At 59.2% G+C, this 20,649-nt stretch overlaps 1 protein-coding gene across 14 annotated transcripts in view; it reads left to right on the forward strand.

Moving 5' to 3' along the window:
* The window catches only part of PRKAR1B (protein kinase cAMP-dependent type I regulatory subunit beta), a 91,676-nt gene that overhangs the window by 54,494 nt on the left and 16,533 nt on the right, over positions 1-20,649 (forward strand). For 13 of the 14 annotated variants that reach the window (XR_003793102.1, XM_029220250.1, XM_029220254.1 and 10 more), the window contains 4 exons: positions 1,864-1,925; positions 2,777-2,823; positions 12,308-12,466; positions 17,458-17,518. Coding sequence is in view for 13 of the 14 variants with exons in the window: in XM_029220250.1 (XP_029076083.1) it covers positions 1,864-1,925; positions 2,777-2,823; positions 12,308-12,466; positions 17,458-17,518 (329 nt within the window). In the remaining variant the exon portion in view is untranslated. Of the gene's footprint in view, positions 1-296; positions 1,039-1,863; positions 1,926-2,776; positions 2,824-12,307; positions 12,467-17,457; positions 17,519-20,649 lie in introns of those variants that run through there. The other variant, XM_029220259.1, reaches the window with a different exon arrangement.

Genomic DNA, 20,649 nt, shown 5'->3' on the forward strand with positions numbered 1-20,649 from the left:
CATCCGTGTTGCTGCAAATGGCATTCTTTCATTCTTTTTTATGGCTGAGTAATATTCCATTGTATATATGTGCCACATCTTCTTTATCCATTCATCTGTTGATGGGCACTTAGGTTGTTTCCGTGTCTTTGCTGTTGTAAACAGTGCTGCTATGAACATTGGGGTGCACGTATCTTTTCGAATTAGTGTTTTCATTTTTTTCAGGTGTATACTCAGGAGTCGAATTTCTGGATCATATGGCAACTCTATTTTTAGTTTTTTTCAGGAACTTCCATACTGTCCTCCACAGTGGCTGCACCAGTTTACATTCCCACCAACAGTGCAGGAGGATTCCCTTTTCTCCACATCCTTCCCAACATTTGTTATTTGTGTTCTTTTTGCTGATGGCCATTCTGACAGGTGTGAGGTGTTATCTCATCGTGATTTTGATTTGCATTTCCCTTCAGTCTGTGGTGTTTTGACCTCAAGGGTCAGACCTCATCTTGAATGTGAATTTGAAAACGTCAGTTCCACGTGGACGATCAGAGGCCACACCCTGGTGTGAAGGGGAAAGTTCTAGGCTTGGGAGTGGATCCCCATCTTCGGGAGGCCAAGGCAGCAGAGGAGCTGCCTGATGGCGGCTGAGGTTCCCCTGTCTGAGGACCCCGGCCCTTGTAGCAAGACGAGGGAGGGTGCTGCTCAAACAGAGGCCTTGGGCCCAGGCCACGCATCTCAGGACAGACAGCGGCTCGTTTTTCCTCCTGATCAGGAGACCAAGGGATCGGGGCAGCAGGCAGGGCTCAGGTGGGGCTCAGGTGTGCCTGGAGGTGGAAGCGTGACTTAGCCACGCACGGAAGGACGGCGTCCACGTGGACCAGGCCTGAGAGCCGAGCTCTGACCTGACGGGCACCTGCACCCTCTCCCCCCACCTCCCCGCAGCCTCCGGTCACCTGCCAGGCCCCTGGGGTGCTGCCCTCCTCCTCCTCCAGAGGGAGAAAGAGATGTTTAAATAGAGGGGAAGGACCTGCCTGAAGACTTACTCCTGTCTTCTGGGCCCGGGTGAGCACAGGGCTGTGTGGATCTCTGGTCCTGCTTTTGCCTCCCTGGGGCCCGGCACCTGGGGCTCCTCTGAGGCTCCTGCACTGACCGGTTTCCAAAAATCCCCTTTTTAAACAGGCAGGCGGGCAGCAAGCAGGCGTCCTGACTGCCAGGGTGCGTTTCCTGCCTGAGGGGCCCCAGCTTCATGCTTCTCTTTTGGGGAAACGTGTGCCTGGGGGTGGGTCACATCCCTGAGCGTGGTCATTGCACTTTGGAATCCAGACCCCGACCTCTGACTCTGCATCTGGTTGCCATCCCGAGGATATAAAGGGTCCTGGACCAACATGCACACGTGCCCTGGGTGATGGGCGTCCCCACCTGGCCCGCAGCCCGCGCCTCCCATCCTGCCTGTGGGTCTGTCTCACACTAAACTCGGGCGATGGAACGGCCGGGCTGCCTGGTGGGCACAGCCCAAGCCAGCCTCGTCGGCTCTGTGCCCCTCGAGTGAGCAGTTACAGAGCCTGGTTTCTTCCCATTTCTGCATCTGGTGTCTCAGCACCCTCAGATGCAAAGTGTTCACCTGGGAAGAAGCAGAAAACAGGTCAGGACTGGTTGCCGTGTCCCAGTGGAAACAGTCACGATCTGTTTTACGTTTTGTAAGTGGAGTCTGTTGAGTGTGATCCCATTTTTGTGAAACCCCGATACGTGCAGATCAGGAGGTCATGACCAAGGGACAGCGGGTCCCAGGGGTCATCGTCTCCCCTGGGCAGGAGCCGTGGGAAGCCCCGTGAGGGGCAGGTCGCCTGGTGCCCCTGCAGCACCCCCATGCTGTGCTTTCTTTTCCAGCGACATATTCGACGCCATGTTCCCCGTCATGCACATCGCTGGGGAGACCGTCATACAGCAAGGTACGCCCCTTTCTGCTCCTCCCCGGGGCCAGAGCCCTCTGGGAAGAATGGGTTGTTCACTTAAAAAGCGTATTTAGGGCTTCCCTGGTGGCGCAGTGGTTAAGAATCCGCCTGCCAATGCAGCGGACACGGGTTTGAGCCCTGGTCCGGGAAGATCCCACGTGCCGCGGAGCAACTAAGCCTGTGTGCCACGACTACTGAGCCTGCGCTCTAGAGCCCACGAGCCACAACTACTGAGTCCGTGCACCACAACTATTGAGCCTGCGCTCTAGAGCCCGTGCTCTGCAACAAGTGAAGCCATGACAATGAGAAGCCCGTGCACCAAAACGAAGAGTAGCCCCTGCTTGTCTCAACTAGAGAAAGCCCATACACAGCAACGAAGACCCAACACAGCCAAAACTAAAAACAAATAAATAAATAAATTCATTAAAAAGAATGTACATTATACAAAACGCTCATTGTCTTGAGAAAAGCCACTAATGACACTTGAGAACAGTCCACTTAACAAGTTAACATGTGTTAATATGTTTCGATAACCTCCTTGTTATTAAAAACATGGTGGAGCTGTGCTGAGTCCTGGCAACATGCTGGGAGTGGATTTCAGATGGTGGTGTCAGGAGAGGACATGCCTGTCGTCCTGACTGCAGTAACCGTTTCCCTACGTGTGTGAAATAGGCCATCGTGTTCTGCACCTTCCATACATACAGCTTTTATTTAAAGATTTTTTAAAATTGATGAGACCTGGTACTGCTTAGCAGAGGTCTATGAAGCAATGCCGAAAGGTGGTTTATTACAAGAAAAACAAAACTTCGCATTCTTGCATCACGTGTCCTGTTTCCCTTTTCTTGTAGGGGACGAAGGGGATAACTTCTACGTAATCGACCAAGGGGAAGTGGACGTAAGTATCTTGAACTGTTTTTGGAAAATAACTCCTGTCTCTGCGCACAAGCTCAGGGCTAGAAGACGTCTTTCTGAGTGATGTGTTTCCGGTTTTTCAATCCAGAAGTGATAGAGTTCACTTAAAAGATACTGTAAGCATATCTGAGCACAGAGTGAAATAAGAAGGGCAGCTGCCGTCTGCTTCCTGCACAAGCCGACCGCGGTCCCGGGGCCCCGATTGACCAGCCCTGCCCCAGCCAGGAGCCCACGGCCCAGCAGGCTCACTCAGCCATGCTGGGTGCTAACGCTTTTTAAATGTCTACAGGCCCTGTGGCTCTGGCTTTACGATGGAACCAGGCTCCGTCCGTCCCAGGGATGTGATGCTCCCTGATTTCGTTCAGCTTCCTCCCCCTACTTCCTGCCTTCAGGAGTGAGGGACCCAGGCTCCGACTTGGAGGGAGCTGCACCTCCTTCAGTCGCCTGCCCCCGCAGGCTGAGCCCACCCTGCTTGGATGGCGGTGTCCTTGCCTGGGGCCCCCGCGTGGGCTTCTTCAAATGCGGGGCTGGGCCTGTGCTGCCCTCTGCCCCAACATCCCCCCCACCCCCTCCCCCTCCTCCTTCGGCCTCCATGAGTGTCATCCTCTCGGCTGGGCGTTAGCAGTGCATCTACCCCCAAGGTTTCCTCTGTGGCCCTGATTCGGTCCAGCTTGTGCACCTGTTCCCAGGAGCGTCTGGTTAAGGCCGGCCCCCGCAGCAGACTGGCCCCCACGCCCCAGGCTCGGGACTGAGCCTGTCCTGGGGTTCTGGACTCCACAGTCCCGGCACTATCGGGGCACATCCAAGGAGCCCCCGAGCCAGCTCCGGGCCCAGGATGCAAGTGCTGGGGACGGGACAGGGATGGGCCACTGGCGGTCTCCACACGCCACCCCCACAATCCGAGCCCCCATGCGGTGGGGTTCCCGCTGCTGTCTGGCAGTGCCGCCCCGGTGCACTGACCCAGCCCGGTTCTCAGGGCTCGGCTTCTGGAACTGCCAGGCCATTGTGGAGGGGCTGGGGGGGCATTTGCTCACTTGTTCCGCCAGCAGTACGTCTGCGTCCATGTGGTCGCGTGTTCTGGGAACCGGCGGGCGGCCCTCGGCTTCCGGAGCTGGTGGCACAGGAAGTGACTCACCACGAGGACCTCAGGGCGAGCGGCACACGGAGTCGGAGTTTCTGCCCGTCCTGAGCGGGGGGGCCTGGATCAAGCCTCTGGGGGCGAGGGCTGTTCTGTCTCACACCACAGGCGGAAACTGAGGCAGGAGCCACGGGCCCGGGGCGGCCACGGCCGCAGAGCGGGTGGCAGATGGAGGGTGAGCGCGGGCTGCGGCTCCAACCCGGGCTCAGGCTGCCAGCAGAGCCACCTCCTGTGGGCTTTGCGTTGGGTTAAAACAACACCAGCCCAGGAAGCAGAGGAAACCGATGAGGCTGCCACGTCCCGGTGTCTCCAGAGCTGCCCCCTTCAGAGTGGCTGAGGGGTCGGCTGGCTCCAGGCTCAGGTCCGGGTCCTTCCTCGGGCCCTGACCCCTGTGTGGGCTTCTTCTGCACCTTGGTCCCTCTGCTGTCACCACTCTCCATCCTGTCCCCCATCCTCCGTCCCTTTCTTGTTTTATTTCCTTTTTTAATAAATTTATTTATTTAGTTTTGGCTGCGTTGCGTCTTCATTGCTGTGCGCAGGCTTTCTCTAGTTGTGGCGAGCAGGGGCTACTCTTCGTTGTGGTGCGTGGGTTTCTCATTGCGGTGGCTTCTCTTGTTGCGGAGCACGGGCTTCAGTAGTTGTGGCACGTGGGCTCAGTAGTTATGGCTTGCGGGCTCTAGAGTGCAGGCTCAGTAGTTGTGGCTCGTGGGCTCTAGAGCGCAGGCTCAGTAGTTGTGGCGCACGGGCTTAGTTGCTCCGCGGCATGTGGGATCTTCCCGGATCAGGGCTTGAACCCGTGTGCCCTGCGTTGGCAGGCGGATTCTCAACCATCTGCGCCACCAGGGAAGTCCCCCCTTTCTTGTTTTCTTGCTCAAATGTCGATTGAGCACTCGTGTGCTGGACACTTACAAAGCCCTGAGGATACACCTTTGGGGACCCGGCCCCTGCCCTTGGGGTTCATAGTCGTCGGGGAGACACCCTGGAAGGACATTCCCAGTGTGCATCTTGCCTCTGAGCCTCTACCCGTCCTTTCCCTCTGTTCTTATTCCTGCTCTGACTTGCAAACTTCTCTGCATCCTTTGAGACCCCACCCAGGCAGAGCCACTGGGCTGACGACCGAGATCGGGACTCTCCCTTGTGCACAGGGTCCCACAAAGATTGGGTCCTGCTTTCCAGCCCCCGGAATGTCCTCCGTCTTCTGCTTTCCTTGGAGTCACATGACTCCTCTAGTTCAATCCCGAAGATGTTGCCAAAGTGACGACTCATGTCACCAGAGCGTGTGGCTAAGTGAGAGTTGAAATGACCCTGGGGTTGGCACGTCAGAGGCTGGGTTCTCCCCAGCGAGCAGATGCAGGGGCGGCTGACCTTGGACCCAGAGCCCTGTCCTTGTCTTTCGAGGAGCCTCGAGGGCCCACCGTCGGGGTCCCGTGAGATGCGCCTCCCTGGCTGGTGTGCTCCATGCAGATGCGAGGCCCAAGCCTTGAGGTTACCTGGCTGCTGCCTGGGCCTGGGCCCTCCTACCCGGAGTGGCAGCATCTCTGTGTTACTCCACACGCGGGGTCGGGTGGAGGCCCTGTGGGTGCCCCCGGTACGTCTGCCCTGCCCTCTGTCCCCATTAATCCACCTGCCACCACCCTCCTCGGTAGACCCCGTGCACAGTGAAGATGGCCTCTCCCTTGCAGGGAGGAATGGCCCCAGGTGCTGGCGGCCACCTCCCCTCTGAAGGTGTGAGCACACAGGAGGGTGTGAGAGGCGGGCGCCCACTGGACCCACCACTGCCTGAGCGGAGATGCTGGAACCGGCCACAGGGCTGAGCGCTGGTGGGAACCCTACCTGATGGGTGGTGGGCCCGGGGGGGTGGAGCGGGGGCTGTCCCCCGAGACAGGCCCCTTGGCCCCAACCGCTCAGCCCTGGGTGTCCTTGTCCACTCGCCCCATCTGGACTCAGGACCCCCGTCCCAGCAAACTGTAGAGTGCCAGGTGCTCTCACCTGCTGGCCCGCACCTCCATCTGTGAGTGAGGGGAGGGGCTGGCTTGGCCCACTTGTCTGGGCAGGACCCCTCCCGGCCCCCAGGGATGTCAGTCACCGAGCCAGGTCTCTCCAGGCGGGGGACATGGGGAGGCGACCGTGTGACAGGGAAGTGGGGTCACTTGCTGTAACTGGGGTTACGGGCAGGTCCAGCCCTCCCGCAGCGGCTCAGGTACGAAGGCAGCTGTGAGATGCCTGAGCCCGGACGCCTGGGCACTGTGGGCGGATGCCACCCTCCGGCGGACTCTCCAATTCGGGACAGTCAGCCCGGATGGGACAAGGCGGTGACTTGGGGGCCGCCCCTCCGTCAGTCTCATCAGAGTTTCCAGCTGCTGGTGGGCGTGGGAGGGCCGGGCGGGGCGAGGGAGACTGCAGAGGGAGCTCCTGTGATGTGGGCGTGAGCGCACGATAAACATGCAGGGGCTGAGCCTTGTGGGTGAGGCCACGTTTAAAGGAATCAAAAGATGCTCAGTCAGGAACCTGGGGTGAGAAAGTGGGCTGCTGACTGCCAGCACGCATTCTAATAATGACTGTTAGCACCGCTCTGGGCACGAAGCTGCAGCTTCTCCCAGGCCTGGGGCCGTGTTTTGTTTGCTCCTTTCTGGGGAGCAGGGGAGGGACCCTGACCAGGGACTGGCCGCTTGTGAGGGTTCCGAGGGTGGCTTTTAAGGCTTGAGTGAGGCCCATCCTGTGAGGGCGGCGGGAGTGGAGACTGTGTCCGTCACATTGTTGCCCTGAAGCCCCCAGCACGTGGGCTCCCCTCGGAGGCCCCATCCTGGCCTTTAAACGGGCATGGCTTGGGGGTGGTAATCCAGAGCCCCCCTTCTGCCCTCTGACCAACGGCGCCCTGGGGGGGGGGGTGACGGCCAGGTGACCGGACGCCAGAAACACCAGCTTGGTTTAAATTACGGTTTTCCAGAGAGACGTGGAGAGTGCTGGCTGCAGTGTGTGTGTCACTGAGAGCTATAATCCATTTTCCTAAGCATAAAAATATCTCCCAATTTGTTTTATTCGTGGAACGTAGCATTTCCACTTGAAAGGACACTCCTCGGCTGACCTTACAGGCTCAGGAGCACGGTTCCTCCCCGATGCTTCCAGGCCTTTGGTGCTTCAGGGCCTCCTGGGGGGGGGGTCTACCCCCCCCCAGGCTCCCGCCCACCCCCCCCCCCCCCGCCCAGGGCTCCCCCTGTTTCACAAGACGTCTGTGAGGAGACGTCTCCAGAGGTGGGAGGGGCCTCCCGGGACAGGACACGCCGGGCCGTCCGGCTCCACGGGTCACGGCCCACCAGTCTGCTTGCCTGGTGGCCTGTGTTTCTTTTTTACTTGGTAAAGTACACATAACGTAACAGTTGCCGTCTTAACTGTTTTCAGTGTCTGTTTTCACACTGTTGTGTGGCGTCACCACTGTCCGTCTCCAGAACTTTCTCATCTTCCCAAACTGAGACTCTGTCCCCATGAAACATTAACCCCCAGCCCCGGGCCCCCACCCTCTCTTGCCGTCTCTGTGACCCTGACGCCTCCAGGGACCTCAGAAGTGGAACCACACAGGATCTGTCCTGGATCTGGCTCATCTCACTGACCATCACGTCCTCAGGGTTCATCCATGTTGTAGCAAGTGTCAGAGTTTCCTCCCTTTTTAAGGCTGAGTCACATTACACTGCATGGATGGCCCACGTCTTGTTTATCCGTTTACCTGTCGTGCTCGCCTTTGTGGCTGCCACCCTGAGCCGTGCTGCTGTGGACGACGGGCTGTGCAGGGACCTGGGCGTCCTCTCAGGCTCTCTCTGCTGACCGGCCACTTCCTGGGCGCTGGGTGGCCATGGCCCCGAGCCGGCTGTGAAGCTTTCCTGCAGCATCTCACCCACAGGGTGTGTCTGGGGGCCCAGCACCCCTGTTGGTTCCCTGCAGAGGTCCTGGTGGCCCTACTGTGGCCAGAGCCTGCTCTGGAATCACGGACAGGTGACCCAGAGCCCCCTGTGTGGTGGTGGTAATGTGATGACAGCTCGGGGAGGGGACCGGTCCTCGTGCACACCCCACAGCGGGCCCTTGACGGGGCACGTGGTCACCCCGGAAGTAAGTGGCGCTTCAGACGTGGATTGGGATCCTGATGGGACCCTGCCTTGTGGGACCTCGGAGAGCGTGATGTCTGTGAGGGGAGGGCGGGAGGAGGCCCAGGTGTGGCGGGTTCCGAGGAGGGAATCTGGCTGGCGGCTGGCCACCCCTGAGGAGTGGCTGCTGACCCCATGGGGCTGGTCCACGTGACCCGGGCACCACAGACAGGGAGCTGGGAGGGAGTCTCTGGGAGGAGTTGCCTCTCAAGCAAAACCAGACAGTCGACTTTCCCCAGGTGTTTTGGGTTAAAGAGGGTTGAGGCTCGGAACCGGGTTTACCTGAGAAGCGCAGCCGACATACCTGGACTCACCTGCACAGACTCACCTGCTTGGACGCCCCGTCTCTTTGTGGCCGGAGCCTGGGAGCTGGGCCATTAGCTTTTTCTCACCATCTGTGAAACCAAAAACAACAGCGGCTGGCACGCCCTACTCGCTTCCTTGCCCGGGCGGCTCCGGGTTGCGTGGGAAGTGGCTGCGGGGGGCAGGGGGGCTGAGGCCGCAGGACCCCCCCATCCAGTGTAGTGGATAACTCAGTGAGTGATTCTGTCTCCACTCACCCAACAGTTATTTCAATTGAATTTCTGTTTTCTGTGGAGTCGAGTGTTGAACCGAAGTGTCCCGGGTTTGGGGGCAGGCGGGGAGGCGGCCCCCCTGGCGTTCCCAGCTGCTCGTCTGCTTTGGCGGGGCCGAGGTCCCCATCTCAAGTCCCCCTTGATGGGAACGCAGTGCTACCTGTGATGCTGCTTCTGGGGTCTCACTAAGCAGATTCTTGTGCTTTCGACCCAATCAATCACCGTCTCCACCTCCTTCCAAAGTCGAATCAGAGCTGGTCCGTCGTGGGCGGGCGTCAGCATCACCTGCTGAGGTCCTGGCCTCTGGGCTGCACCCCTGGGGGTCTGATTCAGTCGGTCGTTGTCGGGGGTTGGGTGGGGAGGGGGGCGTGCACCTGGGTTTCCGCAGGTTCCCAGGTGGTGCTGTGCACCTGGTCCGCACACCACCTGTTGAGTAACGTGGTCGAAGGCTGTGTTTCTGGGACGCCCCTCGCTCCTCCCTGCTCCCCTCCCGCCGCCCTGAGCTGGGCTCCAGCTGCAGCAGGGGGAGCCTCCCAGATGTGAACCTGGCCTCAGCCGTGCTGGAACCTTCTGGTCCTGAGACGAACATCTCCCTGTGTGGTCTTGCTGCATCCAGTGCCCTCCGAGTTCAGTCCTGCCTCAGGGCCTTGGCTCGTCCTGTTCCCCCGCCTCAGATCTCTTCCCCCTGGTCTTTTCAGGGGGCCCCTCAGGCTGGGCTCGAAGTCACCTCTTCAGAAGCCCTCTCTGCACGGTCTGGACTATGGCTCCGCCTTCCCTTCTCTTCTGGGCCTGTGCTTGTTTCCATGTCATAACGCTAGTGTGGTGAGCACCGACCGGTCGGCCGGTAAGTCTCGGTGAACAGGAATCCACACGCTCCAAACCACTGAACCCAGCAGGTAGAGCATGCCGGACACCCAGGTTGCTGGGGGTGACACGGGGGTGACAGCGAGTGAGCGAATGAACGAAGATCAGCGGGGCGGGAGCTCTGGGCTCAGCCGGAGAAGCCGAGGCAGCGGCGGGAGCACAGACATAGCCCAGTAGGGCCTCCCACCACTTCTCTTTAAAAGAAGGAAAAACAAAAATGAAACAAAGCACGAAGTAGCCCCTTTGCGTGCCAGCTGGGGTGGGGCCGGGCACTGTGCGGCCGTGGTGACAGAGGCCAGTGTCCGAGAAGGATGGCCCTTTGTGCTCCGAGGGGCGGCCCTGCCCGGCCTCGGCTCTGCACAATGCTCTTCTCTGACGCCTCTGAGGACGCTGTCGGGACCTCGGTGAGGAAGGGTCCTCATGGCCCCCTGGTGACGCGCTCCGGCCCAGGTGCCCTTGGTCCTGTGTGCCCTGCGGAAGTGGAGGTGCCGCCGCTGCTGGTGCCTCTCCTAAGCCACCTACCCTGCTCCCTGGGGGACCCTGTGCTATTTGGCGGGTGGTGGGGGTGGCCTGCCCCCCGGCAGCCATCCGAGGAGGTGGTTCCTTCTCCCCCTGAGGTGGGAGCCAGGAGGCTGCACACCCTCCCCAGGCTCCGTATGTCCGGCGAGGCTCCCAACCCGAGATCCGTGGTCCTCTGAGCCCACGTCACTGTGGTGTCCCCGCACCGAGGGAGCAGGCGCGGGCGCCAGGGGAGGGCCGGCTGGTGCAGCCTGGGGAGATGGCGTTCAGCAGATCGCGCGGATACCCCCGTGACGCCACCAGTGCCACCCCCACCCCCTGCATCACCCACGAGAGTGAGGGCGTTTAGTCACACGCGAGAAGGTTCGAGGCCCCCTTCGGATTCAGAGCTGAAACTAGACGGCGTCCGTCACCCACAGCCTGGGGAGTAGCGGTGCGGCAGTGAGAACGGACGGACTGGACCCAGCGCTCAGACTCGCCTGGCACAGAAGGACGTGCTGGGGTTCCTTTCAGCCGCACCGCGGTCATCTGAAGGCACCTGAGCCCTCGAGGGGCGCCGGGAGTTCCTGGCACCTGGAAACGTCCCGCGCCCTGACCTGAGTGGTGGGGAGACTCACTGCGCTGCACGCTTAGGGTCGTACAGGTTAAGGTTTGAGAGTTGTATCCACGCAGAGAGGATTTTACAAACATACAAGCCCTGTGAACGGAGGACCAGCTGCGAGGGGAGCTGGTGCCAGCCCGGCTGAGCCTGGGTCACCGTGACTGCCCCTCCACAGACTCTGGTCCCCTTTGAGAAAACCACAGGTGGCGGCTCTGGGGGTGCTCTCTGTTGGGGGGAGCATCTCGGGGCACAGCTGGGCGGACACACTCCCTGCCTCGTGGGAAGGATGGGCGTCGCCCTGATTCCTCGAGGGCCTTGCTGAGTGGAAGCTGGCGTCTCTTCTCCCCGACACCCGGCAGGGGCGTCATGCAGGCTCACTGGGCGGGCAGGGGCTCGCGGGGACAGAGGCGCAGGCCCCGGGTCGCTCTGTAAACTGTCATCTCCATTCCCCTGACACCTTGTGGGCAGGCCGGCCACTGCTCCCCAGGCTTGCTCACACCGGACTCCGTTATCACCTGCGTGGTGCCCCGCAGGCTGACAATTCTGTGCCTCAGTTATTATCAGGATAATGAGTCATTGATTCCATAAGAATTGCTTCCATGATTCATCGCAATCCATTCTTTCCCGACATGCATGCTTTTTGCCAATGGGAACCATTCTTTAAGCTCATTGACATCGAGGGAATGAACAGTGGTTGTGTTAATTTATAGTAAGCGAATCTGTATAATAAACAATCCGGGCCATTCTTGCAGGATGCGGACGTGCGGTCCCTGGATAGTAGGGACACTGTGCGGCGGGCGCCGCCCTCCCAGGCTGAAAGGGAATCTTGTCCGCCTTCTGGGCTCGGCCCTCGGCGCCAGCCTCCGCTCCCCATTGACCGCAGGCCCGGGCACTTGGGTGCTGCCCGCGGGGAGCGGAGGCCCTGGGGAGGCCCGGGGAGCCTGGCTTCTTCCTGGCCGTGGGGCCTGCCGGTGGAGGTGGGCCAGGGGCCGGGCTGCTCCCTGGAGCCTCAGGCAGCAGGAACGGCAGGGAGGGCTGTCTGTGAACGAAGTGGAGGGGCCCGCACGGGTGGGGCGAGAGCGCCATGGCAGGGGTGACTCGCTGGTGTGCAGTCAGGGAGCCTGAGGCCCAGGTGCACAGCCCACCTCTAGTCTGTGAGGAGCTGAGTCGCAGGCCGACCTGGGAGGTGGTGGGACTCGCTCTCCTGCGGACCGGGAGCCGCAGCAGTGCGTCCAGCTGGGGCCTGGCCAGTCTCGTCTGCACTGACCGCTGAGGGCCTCCGCCTTTGTGCCCGTCCAGCCTCGGCTCTGGGTAGGGCTGGGCGTGAGGCAGGCGCCTTGGCCGATCCTGGGCCTGGGCAGGGCAGTGCCGAGTTCTGCCCGCCTGCAAGGGATCTGGGGGCTGCAGCAGCCTTGTGCCTTCCTGGGGGATGGAACGGAGGGCTCCCTGCGCAGGAAGCAGCAGTGTAACCCCAGGTCCCCGTGACGCTGTCCCTCTGTCCCCCAAAGGTGTATGTGGACGGAGGGTGGGTGGCCCCAGACCCCGTGACTCTGTCCCTCTGTCACCCGGAGGTGTATGTGGACAGAGGGTGGGTGGCCCCAGCCCCCATGACACTGTCCCCCTGTTCCCCCAAGGTGTATGTGAACGGAGAGTGGGTGACCAGCATCAGTGAAGGCGGCAGCTTCGGGGAGCTGGCCCTCATCTACGGCACCCCCAGGGCGGCGACTGTGAAGGCCAAGACGGACCTCAAGCTCTGGGGCATCGACCGGGACAGCTACCGGCGCATCCTCATGGTGAGTGAGTGGTGCCTGCCTGGAGGCTTCGCCAGGGCTGGGAGGGCAGCCAGCCGAGTCTGATGCCCACCAAGCATCTCGCGGGAACCCTGGTTGTGTCCAGGTGGGGGCCATAAGTAGGGATGCGATGGGTGGCGAGTGTCGGGAGGGGGTTCAGGAAAGTTACCCAAAGGCAGGCAGACAGCTGGGAAAGCCCCTTTTGCTTTCCTCCCCCATTCTCCTTGCAACTGTCTGGAATGTGGTTGTGATGGCTGGAGTTCCAACTGCCATTCTTGACCATGAGGTGACGTTCCCCAAGGTGGTGGAGCGAATCACTGAGAGGAGCCTGGCCTCTGGGAGCACAGTGGGACCGCAGTACCGGGCAGGCTGCTGGCCTCTAGGATTCCTTACTTGGGGACTGTCATTTTAGGTTTTCTCACATGCAGCCAGCTCCTCTCTTAGTTGGCATGGTGTGGGTGTAGGTGCGCACACCTGTGGAGGCTCGCCGTGGGGCTCTCGGGAGCAACGGAGCAGGTGTTCACGGAAGGCTCCGGAGATGAGCCTGTGCGCCGAGAAGGCCCCTCCCAGGCAGAAGAGGCGGGATCTTCCCGTGCCTGCTGAGTGTCCGTCCTGCACATGCACTGCTGGGTTCTCGGTGCTGGGACCCGTCAGGGGACTGGGAGGCTGACACGCTGGAGGAGATGACGGAGCAAACATATACCTCCTGTTGACAGTTTCCACGGAGAATGATAGAGCAGAGAGGGGCAGAGGTGGGGGCGGGGGGCTGATGTTTTAAAGAAAGCCCTGAGGCCCCCCTCCCTGAGACCCCTTTTGTGACGAGGTGGTGTCGAGCAGAGGCCCGGAGCAGGGAGCCCTTTGCTGTCCACGGGGAGAGTGTTTGGGCAGTAGAAACAGCCAGTGCAAGGGCCCTGAGGTGCAGGCCTGGCTGGCCTGTTCGTGGACCAGTGGGGAGACAGTGAGGATGCTGGGATCCTGTGGTGGGTGGGGCGGGGGCCTGGACTCGGACTCTGAGTGCACCGGGAGCCCTGGCAGGATTGTGGGCAGAGAAGTGGCAGGAGCCGCCCTGGACCCGGTGATGCCCTGGCACTTGGGGGCCTTCTGGGTGAGAGTGGAGAGAGTCCCGACTTGGGAGGGGTGGAGGGAGGTCCTGGCTGGCCACTCTGGTCTGGCCGCAGGTCTCTGGGCAGAGGCCCCTGGGAGCTGAGTGCCCCGTCCTCGCGGAAGTCACACTCCTTGGCTGTCCGTGCTCGCCGGTGGTGACCGCTGGGCCAGGCGCTTTTCTGCTGGTCAGGGGTGGTGCTGGAGGACCTGGGTGGGGGTGGGCTCATTCCTGAGGGCAGCCCCCAGGGGCTGGCGATGGTGTTTGCTCAAAGGCCGCCCCTGTGGGCCTGGGATCCGAGGAGTCCCGACGGCCTGGAGGGAGGTGACCCAGGTGAGCACATTGCTGGGAGACCCCGGGGCTGGACGTGCCACTGCCAGGTGCCCTTTGGGCCTTGGTTGTCGCCTGAAGGCCAGCCTGGGCGGTGCAGTTTCTGGGGTGCGGGCTGTGGTTTGGGATGCTCTGGGGGAGGCCTGGGGAAGGTCTGGGACGTTTAGGACAGGCTCTGTGAGCTCAGTCCCAGCTGAGCCTGGAGAGCCGGTCCTGCCCCGGGGGCCCCTCCAGAGGAGAACGAGGGAGAAAGGATTGCCGGCTGCCGTCCTGGCTCCGCTGTAGCTCCTGGTCCTTCGTGATGCAGGGAGGGGTCAGTTCAGTCCTGGGGGCATCTGCTTCGTGCGGCTCGTCGTCTGTGCACTCGGGGTCGTCCACTGGGGGAGGCACTGCCCTGCCCTGCCCTGTGAGGTGAGTCCTCGTGGAATGCGGCTCCCGCTCTTTGGTCTTAAACCTGCCCATTCCTGTTTTCTCCGGGAGAGATCACTGTCTGTGGGGGGAGGCGCCCCAGGCACCCTCCCCCTCCCTGTCTCCTCTGGATGCACCTGGCCCGTTGCATAAGCCATTGTTTCTCCGCCATCGTCCACGCTGAGTCGGAGTCGTCCTTGGCTGTGGGATTTTTGTGGCTGGAACAGTACATTCAGGGAAGTTCCCAAACCACCGAGGCAGCTGGCGCTTCCTCTGTTTTAATTCTGGATCCCTGGGCACTAAGAATAGCCGCGGCTGTGCTGGGAGCCTACAGAGCCCCTGCGTCTTGGGAAGAAAATGACAGTGTGGCCCACTCGGAAGGGAGTGTCCGTGGACGGCGTCCATTGCTGCATCAGCCCGTGGCTTGGGCGGACTCGAATGCGCCCATCGTGCGACGACTGGACCCTGAGCTGGACACGCGTGGGGGACGCGGGATGGAGGCTGGTAGTGTCTCCGGGGAGAGGGCCACCCACCTCTGAATCCCAGAACATCGGACCTGAGAGGCTCCGCTGCTCCACGTGCTACAGACAGACAGACAGACGGATGGACGGATGGAGCTTGGCGAGGCCAGCCACGTGCGCCGCCTCTGAGCAGGACGGGGGCTCGACCCCCTCCGGGCCCCCAGGCAGGGGCCAGCGACCCCGGACTTCATTCTTTCAAGCTTCAGTACCTTTCGTTCACCCTGAATCTTACGTGAGACCCCAAGTGGGGATTGATGAGTGCAAAATCCTGTTGTGGAGTCTGGGCTGGGGTCTCCAGAGCCCCACTTGCCTGGGGGTCCCGAGACCCCCGGAACCAGGTCCTGAGCCGCAGCGCTGAGCTCCCACCCCACCTGCTTGGGCCCCTGGCTCCCATCCATGAAGTGGGGCAGCAGGAGCCTGGGACCCCCTTCTCGTGGGAGCTGGGGCGGGGTGTGTGTGTGTGCACGTGTGTGCTTCAGTTCATGGCTGCAGGGCCGGTCAGGACTGAACACGTAAGGGGAAAGGGCGTTTGGAGTGGCTGGTCCAGGTCGAAGGGTCAGCTTACCCGACGCAGATCCCTCCTCCGCCTGGCGGGTTCGCACCCTCCCCCGAGCTGCGGCCCGGGGGCAGGCCCGCTGTGAGCACTCTGTACCCAGGGGTGTGTGTGCTATGGCCAGAGCCCTGCTGTCTGCTGGGACCCAGGTCCCCAGCCCGTCCTTGGGGCCGGCTCAGTCCACGCAGGTGGGGCCTGGGGGGCGGTGGGGGCCTGGATTTCGCAGACATTTTAGGTTCCAGTCTTAGGACAGAACGCTTCCCTGGGGACAGCGGGGTGCAGTGGAAGGTGCAACAGAAGGAGCCTCACGTTGGGCATCGGGGTTCCGGGCTGGCCTCACGCCTGCGCCAGTGGGTCGGGGCTGGGGGCAGGGCCGTGTCTCCAGCTACAAGCGGCCCGAAGTGAGGTTCCAGGCCCCGCTGCTGGCGGTGAGGTGGGAGGTCAGGAAGTGCTGTCTTCCCCTCCCTGCCCTGCCCATGCATCCCCATCCATCTGTCCCGGGTCAGGTGAGGGCACGTCAGGTGAGGGCGCCGCTCTACTGCCCTGCGGGGGGGGAGGGGCACGTGAGTGGCCAGTGCTGTGGTGGGACGTAGATGGTCTTTCTCTGCGGTCTCTTTTCCTCAAAGTCGGCCCGACGGGACCCCCAGCACAGAGATGTGGAAACCGAGGCTGCAGGAACCAGGGAGATGGGCGGAGCTGAGCCGGACCAGGCCCCGTGCCCCCCGCCACCAGCGTGGGTCCTCTGCAAGCATCCATGAGGACGAGGGTTCCAGGCCCCGCTGGCTCCTTCCCTCAGTGTGGCCTTGGGCAGGCCCCGTACCTGTGACGGGAGTTGTACGTAGGGCCAGCCTCACCAGGCACAAAGCCCACCTTGGGGCTGCCGGCAGATGCGCTGCAAAGCCCCCCAAGGTGACGGGCCGGCGCCCCAGACACCTGCGTGATGCATGAGCCGACAGCGGGGCTCCCGGCCCTGCCTCCCCGTCCGTCTCATCCCAGGAGGAAAGCCTCCAACGGGAGGCGCCTTGGTCAGTCTTGGAGGCGGATCTCCTTGCCCGAGGGTCCCGGGTGGCCACCTCCAGCTGTCATCCTGCGGCGGGAGATGGATGGGCCAGTTGTGCCGAGCTTTAATGTCTAGGGTTCCTGGGCAAACACGCCTGCATTCCAGCGGGTGGGCGTAGCTGCTGGGAGGTCAGCGGGAATATAAATTATCTTTCAAAAGAAACGCCTTTCTCGAGGCCGGCGGGGTCTGAGACGGCTCGGCTCGGCTGGGGGCTGAGCTGAGCTGCGCGTGCCACCACCGCAGGCGTCTAGACCCGCCGCAGGCGGACACACAGGGCCCCAAGACTCCTAGGTTCTGTCCCTGACCGCCAGGACGCCGTGTCCCCTCCGTGGCCGCCAGCCGCGGTGCAGGAGCTCCGTCTACACCCTGTTGGTCCAGTTACCATGTGGTCTTGGGTCCCAGCCCCGGATGGAGGGGCCCTGGGGTGTCTGCGCTTCTGTGAGGGAGGCAGGGAGAACCTCCAGGATTCCAGATTTGAGACTCGCAGCCTCTTTAACGCTGGTCTGGCCCTGAGCCACGCAGAGCCGACGGGGAGTCTGAGGCCGGGTCGGGGGGGCGGTGCCGAGGTCCTCACACCATGTCAGCTGACCGATGTCTGCTCGCGTAACTTTCACAGAATCCTGTGGGACAGGAATTAAGATACCCCATCGTCCAGATGAGGAAACTGAGGCTCAGAGAGGGGGAGCTGGCTCGGGGCATGCGGATACGGAGTGAGGGGTGGGATTTGAACCCGGGGCTTCTGAACCCGCTCGAGGTTCAGGCCTCCTGGCTCCCCCCATCCCGTGGGTCTGGATGAGGCCCAACCTCACGTGTGCGATTAGGACGGAGACCCCGGAGGGGGAGGTGCGGGGAGGTCTGGGCCGTGAACGGCGGCCGCCATTCAGGCCCTTGCTTGTTCGAGGGGCTTCTGGGGTCTCCTTTTAGGAGTTCAGAGTCACCTGGGGAATTTGGGAATGTGGAAGGGGTTGGGGCAGGAAGCCCTTCTGAACACCTGCTTCTCTGTGTCTTCCCCTCCCACAGGGCAGCACGCTGAGGAAGCGCAGGGTGTACGAGGAGTTTCTCAGCAAGGTCTCCATCCTGGGTGCGTGCCCCCGACCTGGCTGCCCGGGGCTGCGGCCCAGCCATTTCCACATGCCCTGCAAGTTTGGGACACACATGTGTGCTCACACCTGTGCAGTGCGCCCACACACACACATGTACACACAGATGCATCGTGTATGCAGGCATGTACGTGCCCACGAACACACACACACACACACACACACACACACACACACACACACAGTGTCTGCCCTCCATCCATCCGTGCTTTGCATGTCTGTCTCTCTACCATCAACGCCATTCTCTCCACGTTGGTCCATTTGGAGCTGTGTTGAGCGTCTTTCCTGACCTGTTTGGGTTTTCCTCCATGGGGGTTCTCGTGTGCCCCCCGCTTTTCTCATCCTGGGATCTGAGAGACACGTCGGCCACATTTCCATTGACCGTCGGGAGTGTCAACAGGTTCTCTCCAGCAGAAGATTTTCAGCGTTTTGAAGTTGCTTTGACATACACGACAACGACGTATCATTCTGGACCAACCTTCCCAGTAGGACTTTTGGCAGTGATGCAGGTGTTCCGTATCCGTGTGGAACACTTGAGAATTTTAATTTTATGTCATTTTAATCAGTGGGAATATGAATCAGTGTGTGTCTAGCAGCTCCCCTTAAGGACAGGGAGTGGACCCGCTTGGGAGAGTGAGTGACGTCTAAGTGCTAAGGCCCTGGGAACCGCGGGAAATAACCGTCCAGCAGGAGTTCCTGCGGGAACATCACAGCCTTAAAAACCCCAGGCTGGACTTCTGGGTGCAGGTGGTGCGTGAGGCTTAGCCTCCTTTTCTAAGAACCTTTGGAGTGAGAAGGAGAAGAAGCAGGTGCACTTTCGTGGGTGCAGAGGCGTCAAGGAGACAAGAATATACAATGGAGAAAAGACAGCCTCTTCAATAAGTGATGCTGGGAAAGCTGGACGGCTGCATGGAAAAGAATGAAGTTAGAACACTCCCTAACATCACACACAAAAAAACCCTCAAAATGGATTAACGACCTAAATGTAAGACCAGACAGTATAAAACTCCTAGAGGAAAACATAGGCAGGACACTCTTTGACGTAAATCACAGCAAGATCTTTGTGGCTCTGTCTTCTAGAGTAATGGAAATAAAAAACAAGAATAAACAAATGGGACCTAATTAAACTTAAAAGCTTCTGCACAGCAAAGGAAACCATAAACAAAACGGAAAGACGACCTACGGACTGGGAGAAAATATTTGGAAGTGATACTACTGACGAGGGATTAATTTCCAAAATAAACAAACTGCTTATACAGCTCAATATCAAAAAAACAACCCATTCAAAAAATGGACAGAAGACCTAAATAGACATTTCTCCAACGAAGATATACAGATGGCCAACAGGCACATGGAAAGACAACATTGCTAATTATTAGAGAAATGCAAATCAAAATTACAATGAGGTACCACCTCACACTGGTCAGGATGGCCATCATCAAAAAGTCTACAAATAACAAATGCTGGACAGGGTGTGGAGAAAAGGGAACCCTCCTACACTGTTGTTGGGAACGTAAGTTGGTGCAGCTACTAGGGAAAACGGTATGGAGGTTCCTCGAAAAACTAAAAATAGAGCTACCATATGATCCAGCAATCCCAGTCCTGGGCACATATCCAGAAAAGGCTATGATTCAAGAAGATACGTGCACCCCTATGTTCACAGCAGCACCATTCACAACAGCCAAGACACGGAAACAACCTAAATGTCCGTGGACAGATGAATGGATACAGAAGATGTGGTACATGTATACAGTGGAATATTACTCAGCCGTAAAAAGGAATGAAATGATGTCATTTGCAGCAACACGGATGGACCTAGAGATTGTCATACTAAGCAAGTAAGTCAGAAAGAAAAATACCATATGGTATCACTTATGTGTGGAATCTAAGAAAAATGGTGCAAATGAACTTACTTACGAAACAGAAAGAGACTCACAGACACAGAAGACAAACTTATGGTCACCAAAGGGGAAGGTGGGGGATAAATTAGGAGTTTGGGATCAGCAGATACACACCATTGTATATAAAATAGATAAGCAGCAAGGTCCTACTGGAAAGCACAGGGAACTATATCCAGTATCTCGTAATAACCTATAAGGGAAAAGAATCTGAAAAAGGATATATATATATATGTATATATATATATAATGTGTATATATATATAATGTGTGTGTATATATATACACACACATTTTTTATATATACACGTATATATATAATATGTATATATATACATATATAAAACTGAATCAATTTGCTATACACCTGAAACTATCACAACTGTACTTCAATTAAAAACATGGTTAATGAAAAAAGAGACACGAACATGGATGGTCATTTCAGCAATTCCTACAATGACAAGAAAGTAGAAACAACCTAAAACCTGTCATCGCAGGAGGGTCCTCGCGCCCGGGTGTCTGTGGGGTACAGGTTTATACTCCAGTAAAGCGCGTGGACTAGGCCTCCGCGTGTCGACACGTGTCAACACGGATCTCGGACACGAGATGGTGCAGATGGCGGTGCGTCTCTGCATGATTTTGGCAACGCTGGGTCATGTGTATGAAGCTATGTTACAGTAAAGGTGTAAGACCACCTATGGGGTGGAAACTCACCAAACCCTTTAAGATTTAAAAAAAATATATCCACCAAATCCTTAATAGTCACAGCCTCTGCGGAAGGAGAGAGAACTCGAATTGAGACAAAGGGACGCGGTTTTATCATTAACATGATGTGTCTGTAGGAGCAGCTCTGAAGCAAACATGACCAAGTAGTCCTGTAACTTCATTCAGGACAGATGCTGGCTGTGTTGTTCATTCTACTTTTCCGATTATTTTTTTTCCAAATTACAAAAAGAAGGACACGACTGCTTGGAGTTGCTGACATGGGGGTGGTGTGAGGGGGTGGGGGGAAGGTGGGGGGCAGCCGGGCAGCAACGGGGTCAGGTGCCCCGGCAGAGGACACGGCGCAGGCCTGGGGGACGGATGTGGAGATGCACTTGCTACAGGATGGCTGCCCACCCGGCTCGTCCCTCCCGGCCCCCCTGCTCCAGGGAGGTAGTAGAGGCAGCTCAGGGGGCCTGCCCTGACCCTATTTCAAGGGGAAAAGCAGGCAG

This window comes from Monodon monoceros, unplaced genomic scaffold, assembly GCF_005190385.1.
Source record: "Monodon monoceros isolate NGI ecotype Baffin Bay Population unplaced genomic scaffold, NGI_Narwhal_1 Super_Scaffold_13, whole genome shotgun sequence".
Classification (NCBI taxonomy): domain Eukaryota; kingdom Metazoa; phylum Chordata; class Mammalia; order Artiodactyla; family Monodontidae; genus Monodon; species Monodon monoceros.